Source organism: Sminthopsis crassicaudata, chromosome 4 (assembly GCF_048593235.1).
Source record: "Sminthopsis crassicaudata isolate SCR6 chromosome 4, ASM4859323v1, whole genome shotgun sequence".
Lineage (NCBI taxonomy): Eukaryota > Metazoa > Chordata > Mammalia > Dasyuromorphia > Dasyuridae > Sminthopsis > Sminthopsis crassicaudata.
In genome coordinates this window covers 184,788,052-184,805,113 of record NC_133620.1, presented here as the reverse complement: position 1 = coordinate 184,805,113, position 17,062 = coordinate 184,788,052, and the positions used below count along the sequence as shown (strand labels likewise).

At 33.4% G+C, this 17,062-nt stretch overlaps 1 protein-coding gene across 2 annotated transcripts in view; it reads right to left on the bottom strand.

The window, feature by feature from the left end:
- Positions 1–17,062, bottom strand: part of GOPC (golgi associated PDZ and coiled-coil motif containing) — a 38,367-nt gene that overhangs the window by 13,451 nt on the left and 7,854 nt on the right. Inside the window, exons 2-5 of one of the 2 annotated variants that reach the window (XM_074310015.1) lie at positions 11,794–11,958; positions 9,535–9,558; positions 2,111–2,286; positions 511–676 (exon numbers count right to left, since the gene is read on the bottom strand). In XM_074310015.1, coding sequence (XP_074166116.1) covers positions 511–676; positions 2,111–2,286; positions 9,535–9,558; positions 11,794–11,958 — 531 coding nt within the window. The remainder of the gene's footprint in view (positions 1–510; positions 677–2,110; positions 2,287–9,534; positions 9,559–11,793; positions 11,959–17,062) is intronic. The other variant, XM_074310016.1, reaches the window with a different exon arrangement.

The following is a 17,062-nucleotide window of genomic DNA, read 5'->3' as shown; positions in this document are numbered from 1 at the left end:
GATTTGCCATTTCCTTCTATTAGTCCCTCTTCAACTCATTATAAAGATGAGACAAACAGGGTTAAATGACTCACCTATTAGTCACATAGATAATAAATGTCTGAGGCCATATTTCAATTTAGAACTTTCTGACTCCCCTAGCATTCTGTCCATTGAGGCACCTATATATTCATTATGTACATAGAAATTAATAATGAGTATTAGGTCAGGCCTAACCAGGAAATAAATAAAAATTAGAAGTATGACCCTTAGTATTACTACTGATCATCATAGTCTAAAGTATGATTCTAAATGGCAGGTATTTCAAGGACTGGCAAAATTTTTATGAGCTGTTATATTTTAAAAATGATTTTGCATTTCAAATGAATAAATTTAAGGTCTTTTTTGATTGTAGATTTAATTAACAGATTTTCCTGAAGAGATTAAAATCAGACTTAAAAATGGGACTATTAAGCACTTCAGATTATGATAACAGAAAAAGGTTGATTACAAAAGGATCAAAAAGCATACATGTCCTGGTGGTGCTTGCATTGATCGTTTCAGGTCATTACGCCCTCTGCAGGCTCTAATGACTGTTTTGTGACGATGCAGGTGGATTTCAGCTTCTAGTTGGTTCCAAAGTTTATCATGAGCAGGTCCCTTCATATCTCGACCTAGTAACTGGATCTGTTGGACTCTTGTTATTTAAAAGAAAAAAGGAATTAAATTTATGTAGTTTATATATATATATATATATATATATATATATATATATATATATATATATATATATACAGTTTATCTAGTATATCTATATATCTATATACAGTTTACCTAGTATATCTATATATTTATATACAGTTTATCTAGTATATCTATATCCCAGAACATGCTAAAGAGAAAAATATTGCTTCATGGATTTTGGAATTTTGTTAAGAAGACAAGTGCTGGAGTAGCTAGTTGGCGCAGTGGATAGAGCACCAGCCTTGAATGCAGGAGGACCCGAGTTCAAATCTGGTCTCAGACACTTAACACTTTCTAGCTGTGTGACCCTGGGCAAGTCAATTAACCCCAGCCTAAAAAAAAAAAGAAGACGACAAGTGCTCTTAAGAACAAGAGAATAGCACAAAATATAAATACTGAAATAAATATTTAACAGATTAAATGATAATATTAATGTCAACATAATAAAATATCAAAGTACAGGGTCCAAAGAGTGAGAATGCGGCATCAGGAGGAGAAACCCTAATTGGCAAGATTTGTCAAGTTTCATGACATGCTCAAGTGGAGCATAAGATAGGCCTTGAAGAGGGGCTAAGGTTTGGACACAGAAACTAGGGGTGGTTTTACAAGGGAAATAATCTGGGAAGTTCTAGGCAAAGGAAATAATCTGAAAAAAAAAATACAGTTATGAGAATGAGTATACCATCTGAAATAGATATGCAATAAAGTGTAACTAGCAATAAATATCAGGAGGAATTTCTTGTAGAATGGTGAATAAGATGGCTGGCTCCATAAAGTAGAATGAAATTTTGAAGGACTTTGAATTCCAAGATGAAGAAGAGTTTGAACTTGAAACAACAGGCAAAAAGACAGAGTCTTAATGAGGTCTGCAGGTAGGTAAGTGTCAGTGGTGTGATATAGATCAGGAGACGAATTAAAGGATTATTGTAGGAATCTAAACAAGTAAAAAAAAAACACTATTTATAAATTCCTTTGTACATTTCCGTAGGATAAAGAACTCCTAATGAATAAACTTCCTCTGCTGATGGGGAACAATAATTGTTCTATAACTTAGTCTTAGAGTACTACAGGTAAAATGATTTACACAGGATCACAGACCTAGCAAAGTCAGACAGGACTTAAACCAGGACTTACTGAGTCAAAGGTCAGCTCTCTTGTTTTATCATACTGCCTATCTAATGGTTAAAGATGTTAATTCCAAACCCTTTCCAATAAATCTGGAACATATCTCATCAATATTAATTTCTTGAAGTTAGGTTTCCTTCAACTTGTAAAATTTCTCTTAAAGGTTATTGCTGCATTTCCATTTATTCTAAGAAATTATCTAAGCAACAAGTTTATGAAAAGATTTCATTGAATATCAATTTAGTAATTAATTTTTACCCACCTTCCAGCCAATTCTTTATCCAAGTACTTGGCTGCCAGTCTTGCCCCATAAACTTCTGCCTGGAGAACTGCTATGTGTCTCCGAAGAGCTTCATTCTCCTTTCTTAATAGCTTCACTTCAGCTTCAAGTTGAGCTTCTTTCATTTTTTCTTTTTTGTTTGCTTCAAGCTCTCTCTCCTAACATAATTTTAAAAATACAATTTATTGACAACATTAATAAAAATCCTTAGGGTTGGCATTTCACTGTCCTTTGCAAAGCAAAATCTCTAAATCTATTGGGTTTTGGGTTTTTTGGTTTCTTTTCTTTTCTTTTTTTTTTTTTTAACAGTTATAATTTCATCTGTGAAGGAAACCTTAAGCAAGGAAATTTCCTTTACTGATGAAGATCAACATCAGTTTATAGTCAAAGCATTCTGTAGATTAACAAGTTAACTGATTTGCTCAGGGTCATCATCTCTATGTCAGAAGAGGAACCTGAACTCAATTCTCTCTCATTCAGGCTGGCTTTCTAGCCACTATATATTGGACAGTTACTAAACAATATATATACACAAAAAATAATTCATTTCCTGTGAAATGAATTACAATATCATAAACAATATTTCCTTTCAAAATAAGTCACATTTTCATATTCAATTAAATTTTTCTAAATTATCACATCTTCCCCTAAAGCAAAATAATTCATTCATTTGAACAGAAAACCTAAGGTTTCAGCATGTTTAAATCCTGCTATCATCAGCCTAATAAAATGCTACGCCTTGCTTTCTTCACTTGCTCTTATCTGATATAATTTCTTTAAAAAAAAAATCACAAATAGACAAAAATTATATTCACTGAGTCTATCATTTAGATAATCATTTGACTTAGATGTGAAAACATAGGAAAGATTATGTTTTTTTTTTTAATTGCTTTCCCAATAATAGGAAACTTTTAGGAAAATAAAGAGGAGAATATCATCTTAGAAACTTGAACAAATGTTTCAAGGGGAAAAAAAAAACAATATTAAATTATAATTACATTAAGTTCCACAAGAGTAAAACAGACAGAATAAAATAGTAGGATCTACTTAAGTAATGAATTACGTAAACTTCAAAAGAAAAAAGAGGGCAATTAAAAAGTAGGTTAATACATTACTCATCTCACATAACTATGCAATAAAGAACAGTAATAGTAAGGATAGATTAAATTTATAAGTCTTAAAATAATATACTAATACCACTGGGCCTATATCCCAAACTGCAAATAAAATAGCATTTTTATTTTGCTTCTCATTTATCAAATTTAGTAAATTAAAGTGCTAGAAAGTATAAATAGAAAAAGTGAAAAAAAAATTTAATATAAAAGTTGAATCCATCCAAATGAGTCATGTAGCTGTAAAACTAAGTACAAAATGAAACATCTTATTCTCAAGGAAGAGACACACAGAAAAAATACAAAATAAATGCAACGATAAATTAATTATTTATTTTTGCTGAGGCAATAGGGGTTAAGTGACTTGCCCAGAGTCACAAAGCTAAGAAATGTTAAATGTCTGAGGCTAGATTTAAACTCACGTCCTCCTGACTTCAGGGCTGATGCTCTATCTACTACACCAACTAGCTGCCCCAAAAGATATGTTTAAATACAATATAAACAAATATAAAGTTGGGAAGGAGAATACAAGGAACTGGAGGATCAAGAAAGCTTTTATATAGAAAATGATCCTTAAAACTATTAAAGCAAGCAAAGAATTCAAAGAGTAGAAGAAAAGAGATGTTTTCTAAGTTTAAGGAATAATCAAAACAAAAGCAGAGAACACATCTGGTTGAAAGGTCATTCTGGCGGATGAAGAACAGCAAAGAGAACAGCAGTCTGGCTGGATTGAAAAGTGCAGGAAGGCGAAGTAATATATGGAAAGGCCAGTTACAGACAAACTTCAAAAGATCTATAAGTAACAAGAAGTCGCTGGAATTTACTGAGTAGTCAGGTCTATGCCAACATCACTTTGGCAATGGTGTGGAAGATGGGCTGGAGAGGACAAGGAAGGAGATCAATGAAAAGGCTATGAAGCAGTCTAGATCCAGAGGAAAAGTAAAGTAGATTTAGTGGAGCGAAAGAGATTTATGCAAGAAATTTAGGGAGGTAAAAATGAGAAAATGTGGTGGTATCATTGATAGGGGCATTTTAGGGAAAAAGGATTTTTTGGGGAGATATAGTCAATTTGACATGCCTACGGGACTGTAACAGACTGATGAGTGGATAGTGAAGAAGTAGAACCACTAAGTGTAGATGGCTCTTTTTGAATCTAGCTATAAAGAATAGAAAAGAGAAAGAATGACTGAAAGAGTCTGAGTCAGAAAGGTCAAAAGGAATAATTTCTTTCCATCTCTCCCTCCCTTTTCTATCCTCTCCCTTCACCTTCTCTCAGATTAATAAAAATATTTATATGCCAAAGTGAAGAAGTCAGTAAAAAAAGAAGAAACTGGAAATACGTGAACCAAAAGCATGCCTAAAGAAGCAACACCTCAGATAAAATGGGAAAGGGATAGGAAGTGGCGAAGGGGATAGATTAAGCCTGGGCGAGAAAGATACTTTTTCTGGAGAATGCAGATTGATTCATGTTGAGCTTGTAGTTCACTAAAAGCTCTAGCTCTTTTTCAGAAAAAGTGCTGTGCTGCCTTAATCTTGTATATATGTAGTTGATTTTTTAAAGCCCAAATATTATTTAACTCATGAGTTTTTATTTACTTCTATAAATTTTTCTCTTAATTAATTCATTATTATGTTCTACTCTTTCAAGACATCTTTGAATCCAAAGTCTTTTCTCATAAACAATCCCTCTCAGATTTATCAATTTGATAAGCATAGTTTTATACTTTAATTTAATGATAAAAATGGTAAATTTCACAAGATCAAGTATAGATTTCTGAGACATTCCACTAGATTATATGCAACTGACACTGAACTGAATGAATACTCATGAAGTTTGGTCATTCAACTAGTTCCAAATGCACCTAACTGTGCTAACGCACATCTCTCCAATCTTGTATATAAGAATAGGATTAAAGACTTATTCTACTAAGATTTAGGAGTATCCTGTATTATATTTCACTGATTATCAGCATAGAAAGCCTGTAGGAAATAAGATTAATCTTGATGAAGCCCTGATGGTAACAAAGAACCATTTTCCAGGAAAGTATAAACCACTCCTTTAATAATATATACTGTCAGACTTAATTGATGTATTGATTAGTTCTGCAGAACTACTTTTCCTCCCGATCTCTTTATCTTTACAATGAATGGTTCCTTAGGGAAGAGACATGTTTAGAAATAAAGGTAATAGGAAAGCAAAAGTTTTAAATTAAAACAAAACAAAATAAAATGTCCTTCACAACCTGACTCATACTCTACCCAACCACACCATTTTTCTAGACTATGGCCAGGATGCAAAATCAAGTTCACTGGCCTAAGGATTTACTGATTTTTCTACTTTAAAAAAAAAAAAAAAAAAAAAAAAAAGGGACACTCAAATCCTCTACCATTCTTATACAAGCCAAATTTCCAACTATCCTGGGGTGTAGCTCATTTGTGTCTGTTGACTTGAATTAAGTTAAGTACTTTCTTATTACTACTAATCTTTTCTATTAACTCTCTATTAACCCTTTTCCTTCTTTTCTTTTTAGTCCAAAGATCATTCTTCTTGACCAAAAAAAACAAAAAACAAAAAAACAAACAAACCCACAAAAACAAAAGCAAAGTAAGAATTGAGAAACTCGGCCTTTCTCTGTAGGGAGTTATCATTGCTCCATTCATATTTATCAACAGTTCTATTTTCTCTTGGATCTTTTTTTCCCTTAATATAAAACAAATCATTTGTGATGTAAAGAAGAATTGCACATGTTTGACTCCTAGCGGAAGGGATGGGGGGAAAGAGGGAGAAAAAAATTTTTTGGACCACAAGGTTTTGCAAGGGTGAATGTTGAAAACTAACGATGCATAAGTTTTAAAAATAAAAAGCTTTATTAAAAAAGCAAAAACAAAAAACCTTGCCTCTTCTTCCTTATTGGATTGGTTTCTCTTGTCTTCTGTATTTTACTCTTAAGAGTCCTATATCCCTCCTGCTCTAACTTTCCCTAAAGAATTATTCCATAAGGTTCTACCTACCAGAGTTCTGAACTTTCTGAGATCTCCTAAATTCTAGGGCACATGGCAGACTAGTCCTGGTTTTCTTTTCCTTTGAAATCACCAACCCTAAAGATGAACAGTCACTTAAGAATTAGAAACAGAATCAAATTTCCATTAGTTGAAGGATTACAGCATTAAAGCGAGTCAAGAAATCACCAACTTCTCTGCTTTTGGCAGGAAGATCCAATAGATGTCAAGATAATTAAAGTCTTCCATCAATATTAATATGTCCATGTCAGACTTAGTAATCTGTCTTGCTATTATTCTTCCCTCAACTACTTTTTTCCACTTTCTGTCCAGGTGGGGTTATAGTACATTCCATCAATTTCTGGAGTTTACATTAAGAAAAATGCTTCCTTAAGATGAAATATTCCAAAGATGTGCTTTTAAAAGTTCAAAAGAATTTAAAAATGAATTTTATTAATATTCCTGGTCTTGCTTTGGTATTATCTCAGGTTATAGTACAGTTTAATATATATTTCTATGTCCTATATGGTTATAAGTTTAATGCTTAGAAAATAACAATTTTCCTTAAGTATTCCTTACATTATAGTACCTACCATAATTTGCAGGTGTATATTCCATGTGTAACTAGCAAAGTGACTCTTTGCTAATCATTCAATCTTTGCTAACTCTTGAGAATTAGCACAAAAAAAAAAAAAAAAAAATCAAAAGAATTACAGTTGCGTCAGTGGGGTGGGGGGATTAGCCAAGTAAAGGAAATTCACACAATTTTCAAGTAACCTTTATTTTGCAACCCAAGTAAACTCGTCCCAGACAAGCCAGTCACTAGAATGGTACAGAGTCAAGCTTCAAGTAGGAGGGAGGGAGGAAAAGAGAAAAATAATAGCAAATCTCTGCCCCCTATCCACAAACCTAAAAAAAAGAAAATCAAAACTAAAGAAATTGTTTAAAGTGACCTTTTAAAATTCTAAATATTATTTTGAAATGAAGAAAAGGATATATCACAAGATTTAGGAATACCTACATGTGATTTAGTACCTCTTTCACTAAATCCTAAAAAATATTCTTAATGCTTTTCTTCATTCCTTACCTTGAAAGTGCACTATTATTGGTCCCCTCAGCCTATTCAGTGGCATTAAATTTTTTTTCTTTGTCCCTATCCTAACTCTCCCAACTATTCCTTTCAAATTGCAAGTTTTCTAGGTACTTTCACCTTTTGGTAAAACCCAATCCAAACCCAAAACCATTTTAAAAGAGAAAACTTAAAAAAAAAAAGAGAGAGAGAGAAAACTTAAAATTTAAAAAATATATATATTTTTAAATTTTTAATGAAACTTGTCCATATTGTTTTCTGATTTTGCATTTTCAAAAAAGATGAAATGTACATGTTGTGTATGTGTGTGTGTTTTTTACTTTACTTGCTAAAGACACAATACAATTTACATAATAATTCACTATCTGAAATTTATATTAAAAGGTTCAACTCAAATGGTCTAAGTATTCCATGAAACAAGCTTTCCTAATCTGCTCTCTAATCCCTAAATGAAGGTTTTGTCTTCCTTTTCCAAATTTTTCATAGCATTTTGTCTGGTTTTCTTTTGCCTTTATCATAATTTAGTTTATCATACGTGTGTGTGTGTGTGTAAATATATATCTTATAGCCATCACTATGAAGCTGCAAATCCCTTGTGAGCAGAAACTATATTATCTTTATATCTCCATAACCTAGCAGATTGTGTATTTCATATATATAGTCAAAAGTGACTAAGTGCTACACTGAATTTCATAAGCTAACTAATTTGAAAAGAAAAAAACAAAACAAAACAAACAAACCAAAAAATCCCCACTTTATGTCATAAATGACAGGAGGGAGGAGGGAGAATCATGAGTGTGGAAAACTGCATATATTTTTTGAGGTTCTATTCAAATCTAACAATTTTCTTTTCTCTCTTTTTCTTAAAAAATTATTATAGGGGATGGCTTTTTGGGAGAAGTCAAGTGGAAGAGAAACATGGAAGTTAAGGCAATATAAAAACAAAGATATAAATAGAAACTTAATTAAAAGAATGTCTTATGTATTATATATTAAATCAGCCATGGAAGAAAGAAAAGCATTTAAAAGTAACATTATGAGAAACAGATCATACAACCTAAATTATTTTATTATTAGGTAATAAACAAAAGGTATTTTCTACTTGTAAATTCTAATTAGATGAAGCATGTATATAAATATATATATATATATATATATATATATATATATACACACACATATATATAAAAATAAAATTATGAAGCGTATATACATATATGTATATGCTTCATCTAATTAGAATTTATAAGTAGAAAATATATATATATATATATATATATATATATATTTTTTTTTTTTTTTTTTAAACAAAGGACATTTCAAGAAAGCTACACAGTTGGCTAAAGGGGATAAGGAGGTAGGAGGCAACAAAACTAAAAGGTAATAGTATTAACAATATATCCTATTGCTTTCAAAACTTCAAATCAGTTTTGTATAAGATTAAATAAACATTTTTAAAACTTCTGAAAAGTTGCTACAAGTTACATGCAATAGCATAACAAGCAAAATCCATGCATATTCTTGACATCAAAATTACATTCCAGAGAAATTTCAATAATATTACACTGATGGAAAATTCACGATAATGTCCTCAGTTTTAAATAATCTCTTAACCAGAATGTCAAAGAGAACTTTGTTTCTAAAGAAATTATCATATTTTTAATTGCCTTATAAATAGTCTGTGTTCAAACCTTCCCTAACTTACCAAACAAATTTCCATCAAAGGTAAAAACTTGACCTTACTCATCTATATAATTTTATATATATATATATATATATATATATATATATATAGAGAGAGAGAGAGAGAGAGAGAGAGAGAGAGAGAGAGAGAGAGAGAGAGAGAGAGAGAGAGAGAGAGAGAGAGAGAGAGACATATATATATATATGAAAAAGGCCTGGAGAAGTATCTCCCACAACATGAGAAAATAGGCAACTCTTTAAGAAGAAAAGCAAACTTCTGGTAACTCTTAGTGAATCACAAATAGTGATTCTGCTGAGGGTAACTATAATCAGAAAACAGCTAGCAGGAAATATAATAGAAAGGACTATGGGATTACCCACTAACTTTTCAAAAAATTTTCACACATAAACATCAGTAAAATTTTAAAATACAAAGTGCATCAATTTAGCATAATCACACACACATACATACACAAACACTACAGAACATACACTAATAAGATGGGGAAATGTATACTTACCAGTTCTTCCACAGAGGGGACAGACTTAAGATACAAGAAGAAAGTTTTTTTAGTTAGAAACACAAGTAAATAAACACATTAATTTAGTGGTAAAAATCATGATTGTAAAGTATAACCTTCTACAAAAAACAGAACTATAAAAATTTACTCATAAGTTCATAACAATTTAATCCAGTTACACAGCTGTTTTTGAACTTTCTTCCCTTCCTCAACCTCCCACCCCTAAAAAAAAAAAACAAATACAGAATGATAGATTATGTTTCCTAGAGAATCCTAACACAAGGACAGAGGAAAAGAAACTTAAAGTGTAATTAATATACAGTCTACAGAGAATCTCAGACATGGCTAACCAGGTAAATAATTGAAGTTATTATTTTCAAATGTTTTCTACCCTGGGTCTGTTTACTGTCAAGAGTATTCACTGAATCTGTTATAAGTAGAGCACTTTTCCTAACTTTCACTGAATCAGGTAGGCTATGAAACTGGCTCTCCCAATCTGATTATCCAAGGAAATTGCTTTAGGCAACTTCTTCAGATTTCCAGAATGCCAGAATGAAAACTATATAATCAAACCCTACTATTTTAGAGATGAGGAAATTGAGGTGAAGTCAGAGAGTTATTAAGCAGCAGAGTGAGAGTTGACCCTCCACCTGATGACTCTGTACATATCCGAATTTCTTTCGATGACACTGTTTATTACAAATAAATTCCAATAAAATGAATCCACTAGATTTTACCCATATAGGCAGTGTAGTACTATAGAAAAAGCAAAGATATTGAACTTACAGTTTTTATCAGCTCTAATACTTTTTAGGTAATTACCAGCAAGTCAAGGGACTTGGCTCATGCTCAGGATTTCATGCTCAGCATTTGTAAAATGAAGAAGATAAGTAAAATGATCTCTATGGTCCATTCTAGTTCTAAATTCTGTTTCTGGTTGTAATACAATTTGTCCTTCAGTAAATGTTTCTTAAAACTACTTATCTCAAGGATTTTTTTTCATATTTAGAAATCTGTTGCAAAAATTATTGTATGAAGTAATTTGAAACCTTAAGACAAAACAAATTACATGATTATAATACTATTATAAAGAATTCTGTATATTCATTTAGTTATAATAAAAAATAAACAGAAGTGTGTTAGCAAAAAAATTAAAAACCAAACATTTTAAAAGGAAAACTAAATAAGTTCAAGGAGAAAAGAACTTCTGAAATTATTTCAACTGTTTCTCTGTCATACTCAATCTGCAGATAAACCTAAATGTTTTATTCACTTTGCTCGTTCATTCAACAGCTATTTATTGAGTTCTTCCTATGTGCAAAGACCATGTAACATCTCTCTAAAATAGATTTCAAAAGGGCGACTTGTAGAGTTAATCTCTGGCTAGGAATTCCACAATTTAGATATTGTGACATTTGGGGAGAACCACAAAGTGACACAATGCTCTCAGATCTAGTGAGGTTAGTGGTCTAGAGAGAAACGCTTCAAACTTCAGTTTGGTAAAATGGGAAAAAGAACCTGACAAAAGATCTAAATTGCAGTTTCAACTTTATTGCTAATAGTGACTGTGGACTATTTAAACAAACCTCTCTGGGATTCAGTTTTTCAATAAAATAGAGAGCAAAAAAGCAATGTGAGAAACTGTAGGTTTGGATTCAGAAGATCCGGGGTCAAGTATCTCGTCAGACTTTTTACTAGTTATGTGACTGTGGGCAATGTTTTTAACATATATAAAGTTCTTTGTAAGCTTTAAAGTGCTATGTAAATTTCAGTTATTTTTTTTCTGGGTCTCAGTTTCCTCTTCTGTAAAATGTACTTCTTAAGTCAGAATTTTTGTGAATAAAACACTACAAAGTATCCAAATAGTATTCAAGTATCCAAGAATAGTTTGAAGGTCCTTTACTTCAAAAATTCTCTAATTCTGCCAATTTAATAAAGTCCTAATAAGAGGAGAAAAAAAGAAACAAAGGAGAAGTAGCTAAAAGAAACTCACTACTAAAACATGGGAAGGAACTTAAAGATTCAAAAGCAGACAGACACTACGTAATTCTCTGTTGTTCTTCAAAAATGTATATCCAAACTTCTTATCCTTATCATTAAGTTCAGGAAATCATGGACTAGAATTTGAATAAAAATCAATAATAAAACTCAAAAAAAATTGTCTTGTCATATAGATATGTAAATAAATCCTTACATAGTTTTCATTAAAAAAGATCTTCTACTCTGATCCAAAACAAAGAATTTTTTTCAGCAACTTACCAGTTTTGCCTTAATGGTACCAGAATCAACATTCTGTCCAGTTTTGGCATGTAGCTGAAGTTGAACGGAGTGCAGTTGTAAAAGCTGATCATGAACTTCTTTTTCTAATACTACTTTTTCAGCTTGGGTCTCTGTCAGTTCAGATTTCAGATCCACCAACTGTGCCTTTAAAAAGACAAGAAGAAAATATTTACCATTCCAGTAAAGTATACTTCTGAGTGTCTGAATGATACTTTTCATTATGACACTGAAATCATTTTTGTACTACCTAAACGACATTATACTAGTTAAGAATAAAATGCAATGAGTCACTCTTTCAAGGTAATCATATAAGGATGCCATCTCCATTTCAAATTACACTTAAGACAACAGAAGACAAGGAAGAAGCTACTGAAAAAATATAGGATATTATCTTAGTTCAAACATGTTCTCTCAATCATTTATAAATAATACTATCTTATCACCTACTAACAATCTTTGGTGGCTCTGACCAACATTATTTAAATAATATTTAAATTTTTCCCAATTACATATAAAGATCATTTTTAACATTCATTTTTAAAAATCTTGAGATCTATTCAAATCTGGCCTCAGACATGAAACACTGCCTAGCTGTGTGACCCTGGGCAAGTCATTTAACCCCAACTGCCCTGGGGGAGGGAGGGAAGAATCTTGAGATCTAAATGTTCTCTTTCCTTCTTTCACCTCCTTTCTCCTTAAGATGATAGTAATTTGATACTGGTTATATATGTGCAATCACGTAAAATAGACTTCTATAACTGTCATTAGTCCACAATATTTTATGAGACATAATTAATCAACATGTATATACTCTGTGCCAGTAAATTCTGGATATACAAATACGGTAATGACAATGTGTCCCTGTTATAAGGTTACATTCTCCTGAGGAAACAAGAGCAGAGCCCTACCCTCAGCCCTCTGCAGCTTCAGTGACTATGCCTAGGCCTTCAGATATTCCCTTAAGATAAGAAAGTTAGGAACCTTGAGAATCACCAATGACCTTAAAATCAACCCTGATCTTAGTTCATGTCTTGACATTTTGGGGAACTGCCTAGGGGAAGATAGCAAGACCCTAGCATTTTTGCCTGGCCCTGGGTCCAATGCCCTGACCCTTTAGCATTTGGGAACAAAAGAAACCAGAGACTTTTACTTAGGCCCCTCTCAGAGTTCTTCCCTTGCCTCTGGAGGAAGAAGTGAGAGCCTGGGGAGTTTTATCTGCTGCTGGACCTTAGCCCTCCCTCTCACTATTCCCTCCCTACAACCTTCTCTAGAGAAAGGAAACAAGGGCCTAAAGGACTCTACCTAATCTAAGGCCTTGGTATTTTCACTCTTTATACTCCTCCCCATAAATACTGAGTCTAGTCCCTAAAACTCCTCCTTGAGGCTCCCCATCTGCTGCCAGGGGAAGGTAACAAATGCCTGAAAGCTAATGCTTTTCTTTTACCTGCATCTTGGTCCCTGGCCATTTGTCTTTCAGGTCTGCTGGAGCTCTCTAGCCTCTTTAGCTCAGGAGGAAATCTGACTTTCCCTTCCTAGGAGTTTTACCTGTGCTCTGAATCTTAGGCCTGCTAAAGAATTTCTCTCTCTCATTTCCTGTGCCTCTACCATGAAGTAACAGTGTATGACCAGGTGGATTAAAGGGCCTTGTTCTTCAAGATTGTAGTACCCACCTAACCCTGAAAAACCACAGGCTCTTCCCTTCCTACCACTGGGAACAAGGACAAAGGGAAGGACAGCTGGTCACCTTTTCCAGATCTCTAGTTGATGGGTAGGAGTCTTAAAGAAAGCACTGAAGTCCAGAAAGACTGCCAAGTTGTTAGTATACTTCTTTTTCCAAACGTGGATTTGAAACTGGGCTATGTGGAGAGATGCCAGGACTCTGACGGAAATAGGAGGAAATAGAGGCCCAAGGACTGTGGCCCAGTACCAAACCTGATCATGGCCAGGAAGTAAATGTTCTGATGTTTTTCTGCAGTTTTTCAGAAGAGATCCCATAAATAGTCTGATGTCAGGTATGCATAGTCCAACATTGCAAGGAACAGGGCCACAGACTAAGTACTTCAGGATCACAGTTTCTCAGTTTCCATCCTGCTCTCTCTCCCATAACATTCATGTCATCAAGGGTTCATAAGTCGGGCAGAATTTGCCCCAACCCGGAAATAGGTCAGCTACTATTTGTACAAAGCCATTTGGGCTATACTGGCATCTCATACTGAAGGGTTTGACTCCTGGGGGAAGGGAGCACAAGAGTTGGATTCAGAAAAGGTTATGTGAGACTTTCCTTAGGTTTTCAACCTAAGGAGGAGAAGAGAACAAGAACCTTAATCTTCTCCTTAATCTTGACCATGATCTGTGCTCTGCAGCCCTTTTGCCAGGAAGATGGAAATAGGAGAAAAGATTTTTCAATGTGCCTGAACTAGAGGGGAATTTCTTAATTTCCTGTTTCAGATCTATCCCAAGTGCTCCTTCTCTGGATGCCAAAGACAGAATTTTCTGAGTGTAAAAAACAGCGAGGTAGAGAATGGCAAGCTATGTTAAATAGAAGAGTAAGTTAATTAAGTAAAAAGATTGCCATGAAGAAGGAACAGTACTTCTTAACAATGAGGATAAAATTAGATAACATTAAGGGAGCATGGCATGGTAAATAGAGTGCTAGAGTTAAACAGGAAAACCTGTGTTCAAATTCTACCTCAGATATATTCTAGCTATGTGACCCTAGACATGTCACTTCTTCATTTATAAAATGGGGATAATGATAGCATTTACTTCACAGTTTTTATTCAAAGGCTCAAATGAGACAACAAATGATATGTATGTGTGTGTATGTGTGTATATATATATATATATATATATATATATATATATATATATATATATATATGAAGTAGATAATTTAGGAAGGGCAATAGCACTTGGTAGAAAAGGAAAATACCAAAAGGCATCACACAGAAGATGATGCCTGAACTGCAGCTTGAAGGAAGAGAGGAATTACAAACATGGAAGGATATCTTTATCTTTAATGGAAAAAGGGAAGTGTGAAAGAAGAGAAGGTTTTGGGAAGAAAATAATAGGACATGTTGAATTTGAGATTTCTCTGGGACATATAGTTTGAAATGTCCAATGAAAAGGTATAGGGAATAAGCACTGGGGGTAATAATCATAATTCATAGTGTGTATAGTGTGGTCAAGGAGGAGCAGCACCTATGGTGGGACTTGTGGAGCCCTTTTCAGGGCTGTTTTCTGTCTCTGGTATCTACCTTGTTCTCAACTCTCACCTGTGACTCTAAGAACCTGTAGCATGCCCAATGGCCATAACCCCAGTAAAAGAGTCTCAAGCAGATGGGCTAACCCAGGTCACAGGTAACTGACAGGTCTGAAACCCACTGGTGAGGTAAAGGGATATCTCCTCCATGTGGAATAGGTAAATGAGAAAAAATTTTTCCATCTGCCATGAAGGCAGATGAAAGCTATTGTGGAGCATTTAGAGCTTGGTCAAATATCAAAGACATCAAGTCATCTACTGCATCCTGGACTCGGAATGACTAGAGGAGTACAGCTGACAACTTTGTGCAATTCTGCCTTAACTCAAGGCATAACCATATTACGCATGAGGAAACAGGCAAACAGGCTTATCTGAATCAGGAAAACGAGTCTTCATGACTCCAAGCCTTTATCCATTGTGTTACCTTTTGTTCAGTCACTTTTAATCTTGTTCATTTAGCACCTTCCTGATACAGATATTGAAGTAGTTGCCATTTCCTTTTCCAGCTCATTTTATAGATGATGATACTAAGGCAAAAAGTTAAGTGACTTGTCTAGGATCACATATCTAATAAATATTTTGAATTCAGGAAGATGAGTGTTCCTGACTTCAGAGCTAACCACCTAGCTGTCCCTAAAAAATATAGTTACATCCCCATAAAACAAAACAGATGCTAGATAGCTTTAAAAGATTCAAATAACAATTTTATGCAATATACTTTACAAGAATAAGTTAAATAAAAATACAACTAAACAAGCTATAGATATCCATTGAGTCAATGAACAAGCAGAAAAATAGATCAAAGTTGTAAGCCACATAAGAAAACTTATTACCCACAGATATATTCAGAAATTTCAAAATACTTATTTAAATAGTAACTTCGAAAGTCCTCCCTTGTCAAACATCTATGGCAAACAAAAGCTCTATATTACTGGAAGCCAAATCACCACATAATAAAATTTCATACTATTTTTGTATTCTCTTGGGACAATATAAATACATAGAAATGCAACTTACATACTACTTAAGTTGAAAACACCTGTTACTAGGATCAAAATTATCTGGCAAACTATAATATTATTAGTTCAATAATTAAATGTATTATTATATTTAATATTATTATTATTAGGTTAAATAATATTATTAGTCACATCTCAGTAATCTATGCTTACTTGGACAAAGAAGGCTTGGATACCTGAAACCCAGAACAACTCTAAAAATCCAAATCAGAGTAGAAAGTAGACTGATCTCAAGAAAATGTCTTTTAAACAAAAGGAGGGAAGAAGAAATACAGCCAAATAAAGCAAAAATTGAATAACCAGTTCTTGACTTTTAAAACCAGATTTGATTTTTAAAAGTAAGTGATAAGTGTCTTGTCTATATTTCTGACCCTAATGAATAAAAAAACCTTTTCCCCCCCCCAGTATTACTGTAACTTAGTACCCAAGTACTCATTCAAGATAATCTTAGTGATAAAGTTAGTATTTACATACCACTTCAAGGTTTTCAAAGTACTTCACAAATATTATCTCACTCTTCCCTCACAAAACCTTAGAAGATAGGGGCTATTAATATCACCCCCATCTTACAGATGAGGAAACTGAGGCAGATAGGTTAAATGACTTGTCCAAGATCACAAAGCTCAGTAAATGTCTGAGGCAAATCCTAAATCCAAGTCCAGCATGCTTATTTGCACCACCTAGGAATACAATAATGCATATATGAATTAGTTTGTAATGATTACCCAGTAGTAAAAGTATCAGAAAAAAGTGCTACTCAGGATTATTTCAGAAAGGCCTGGAGAGACTTAACATGAACTTATGCTAAGTGAAGTGAGTAGAACCAAGAGAACATTTTACATGGCAACAGCAAGATTATGAGATGATCAACTCTAATAGAATGGGCTTGGCTCTTTTCCATAATGAGGTGATTCAGGCCAATTCCAATGGACTTGTAATGGACAGAGCTAACTACTTCCAGAAAGAG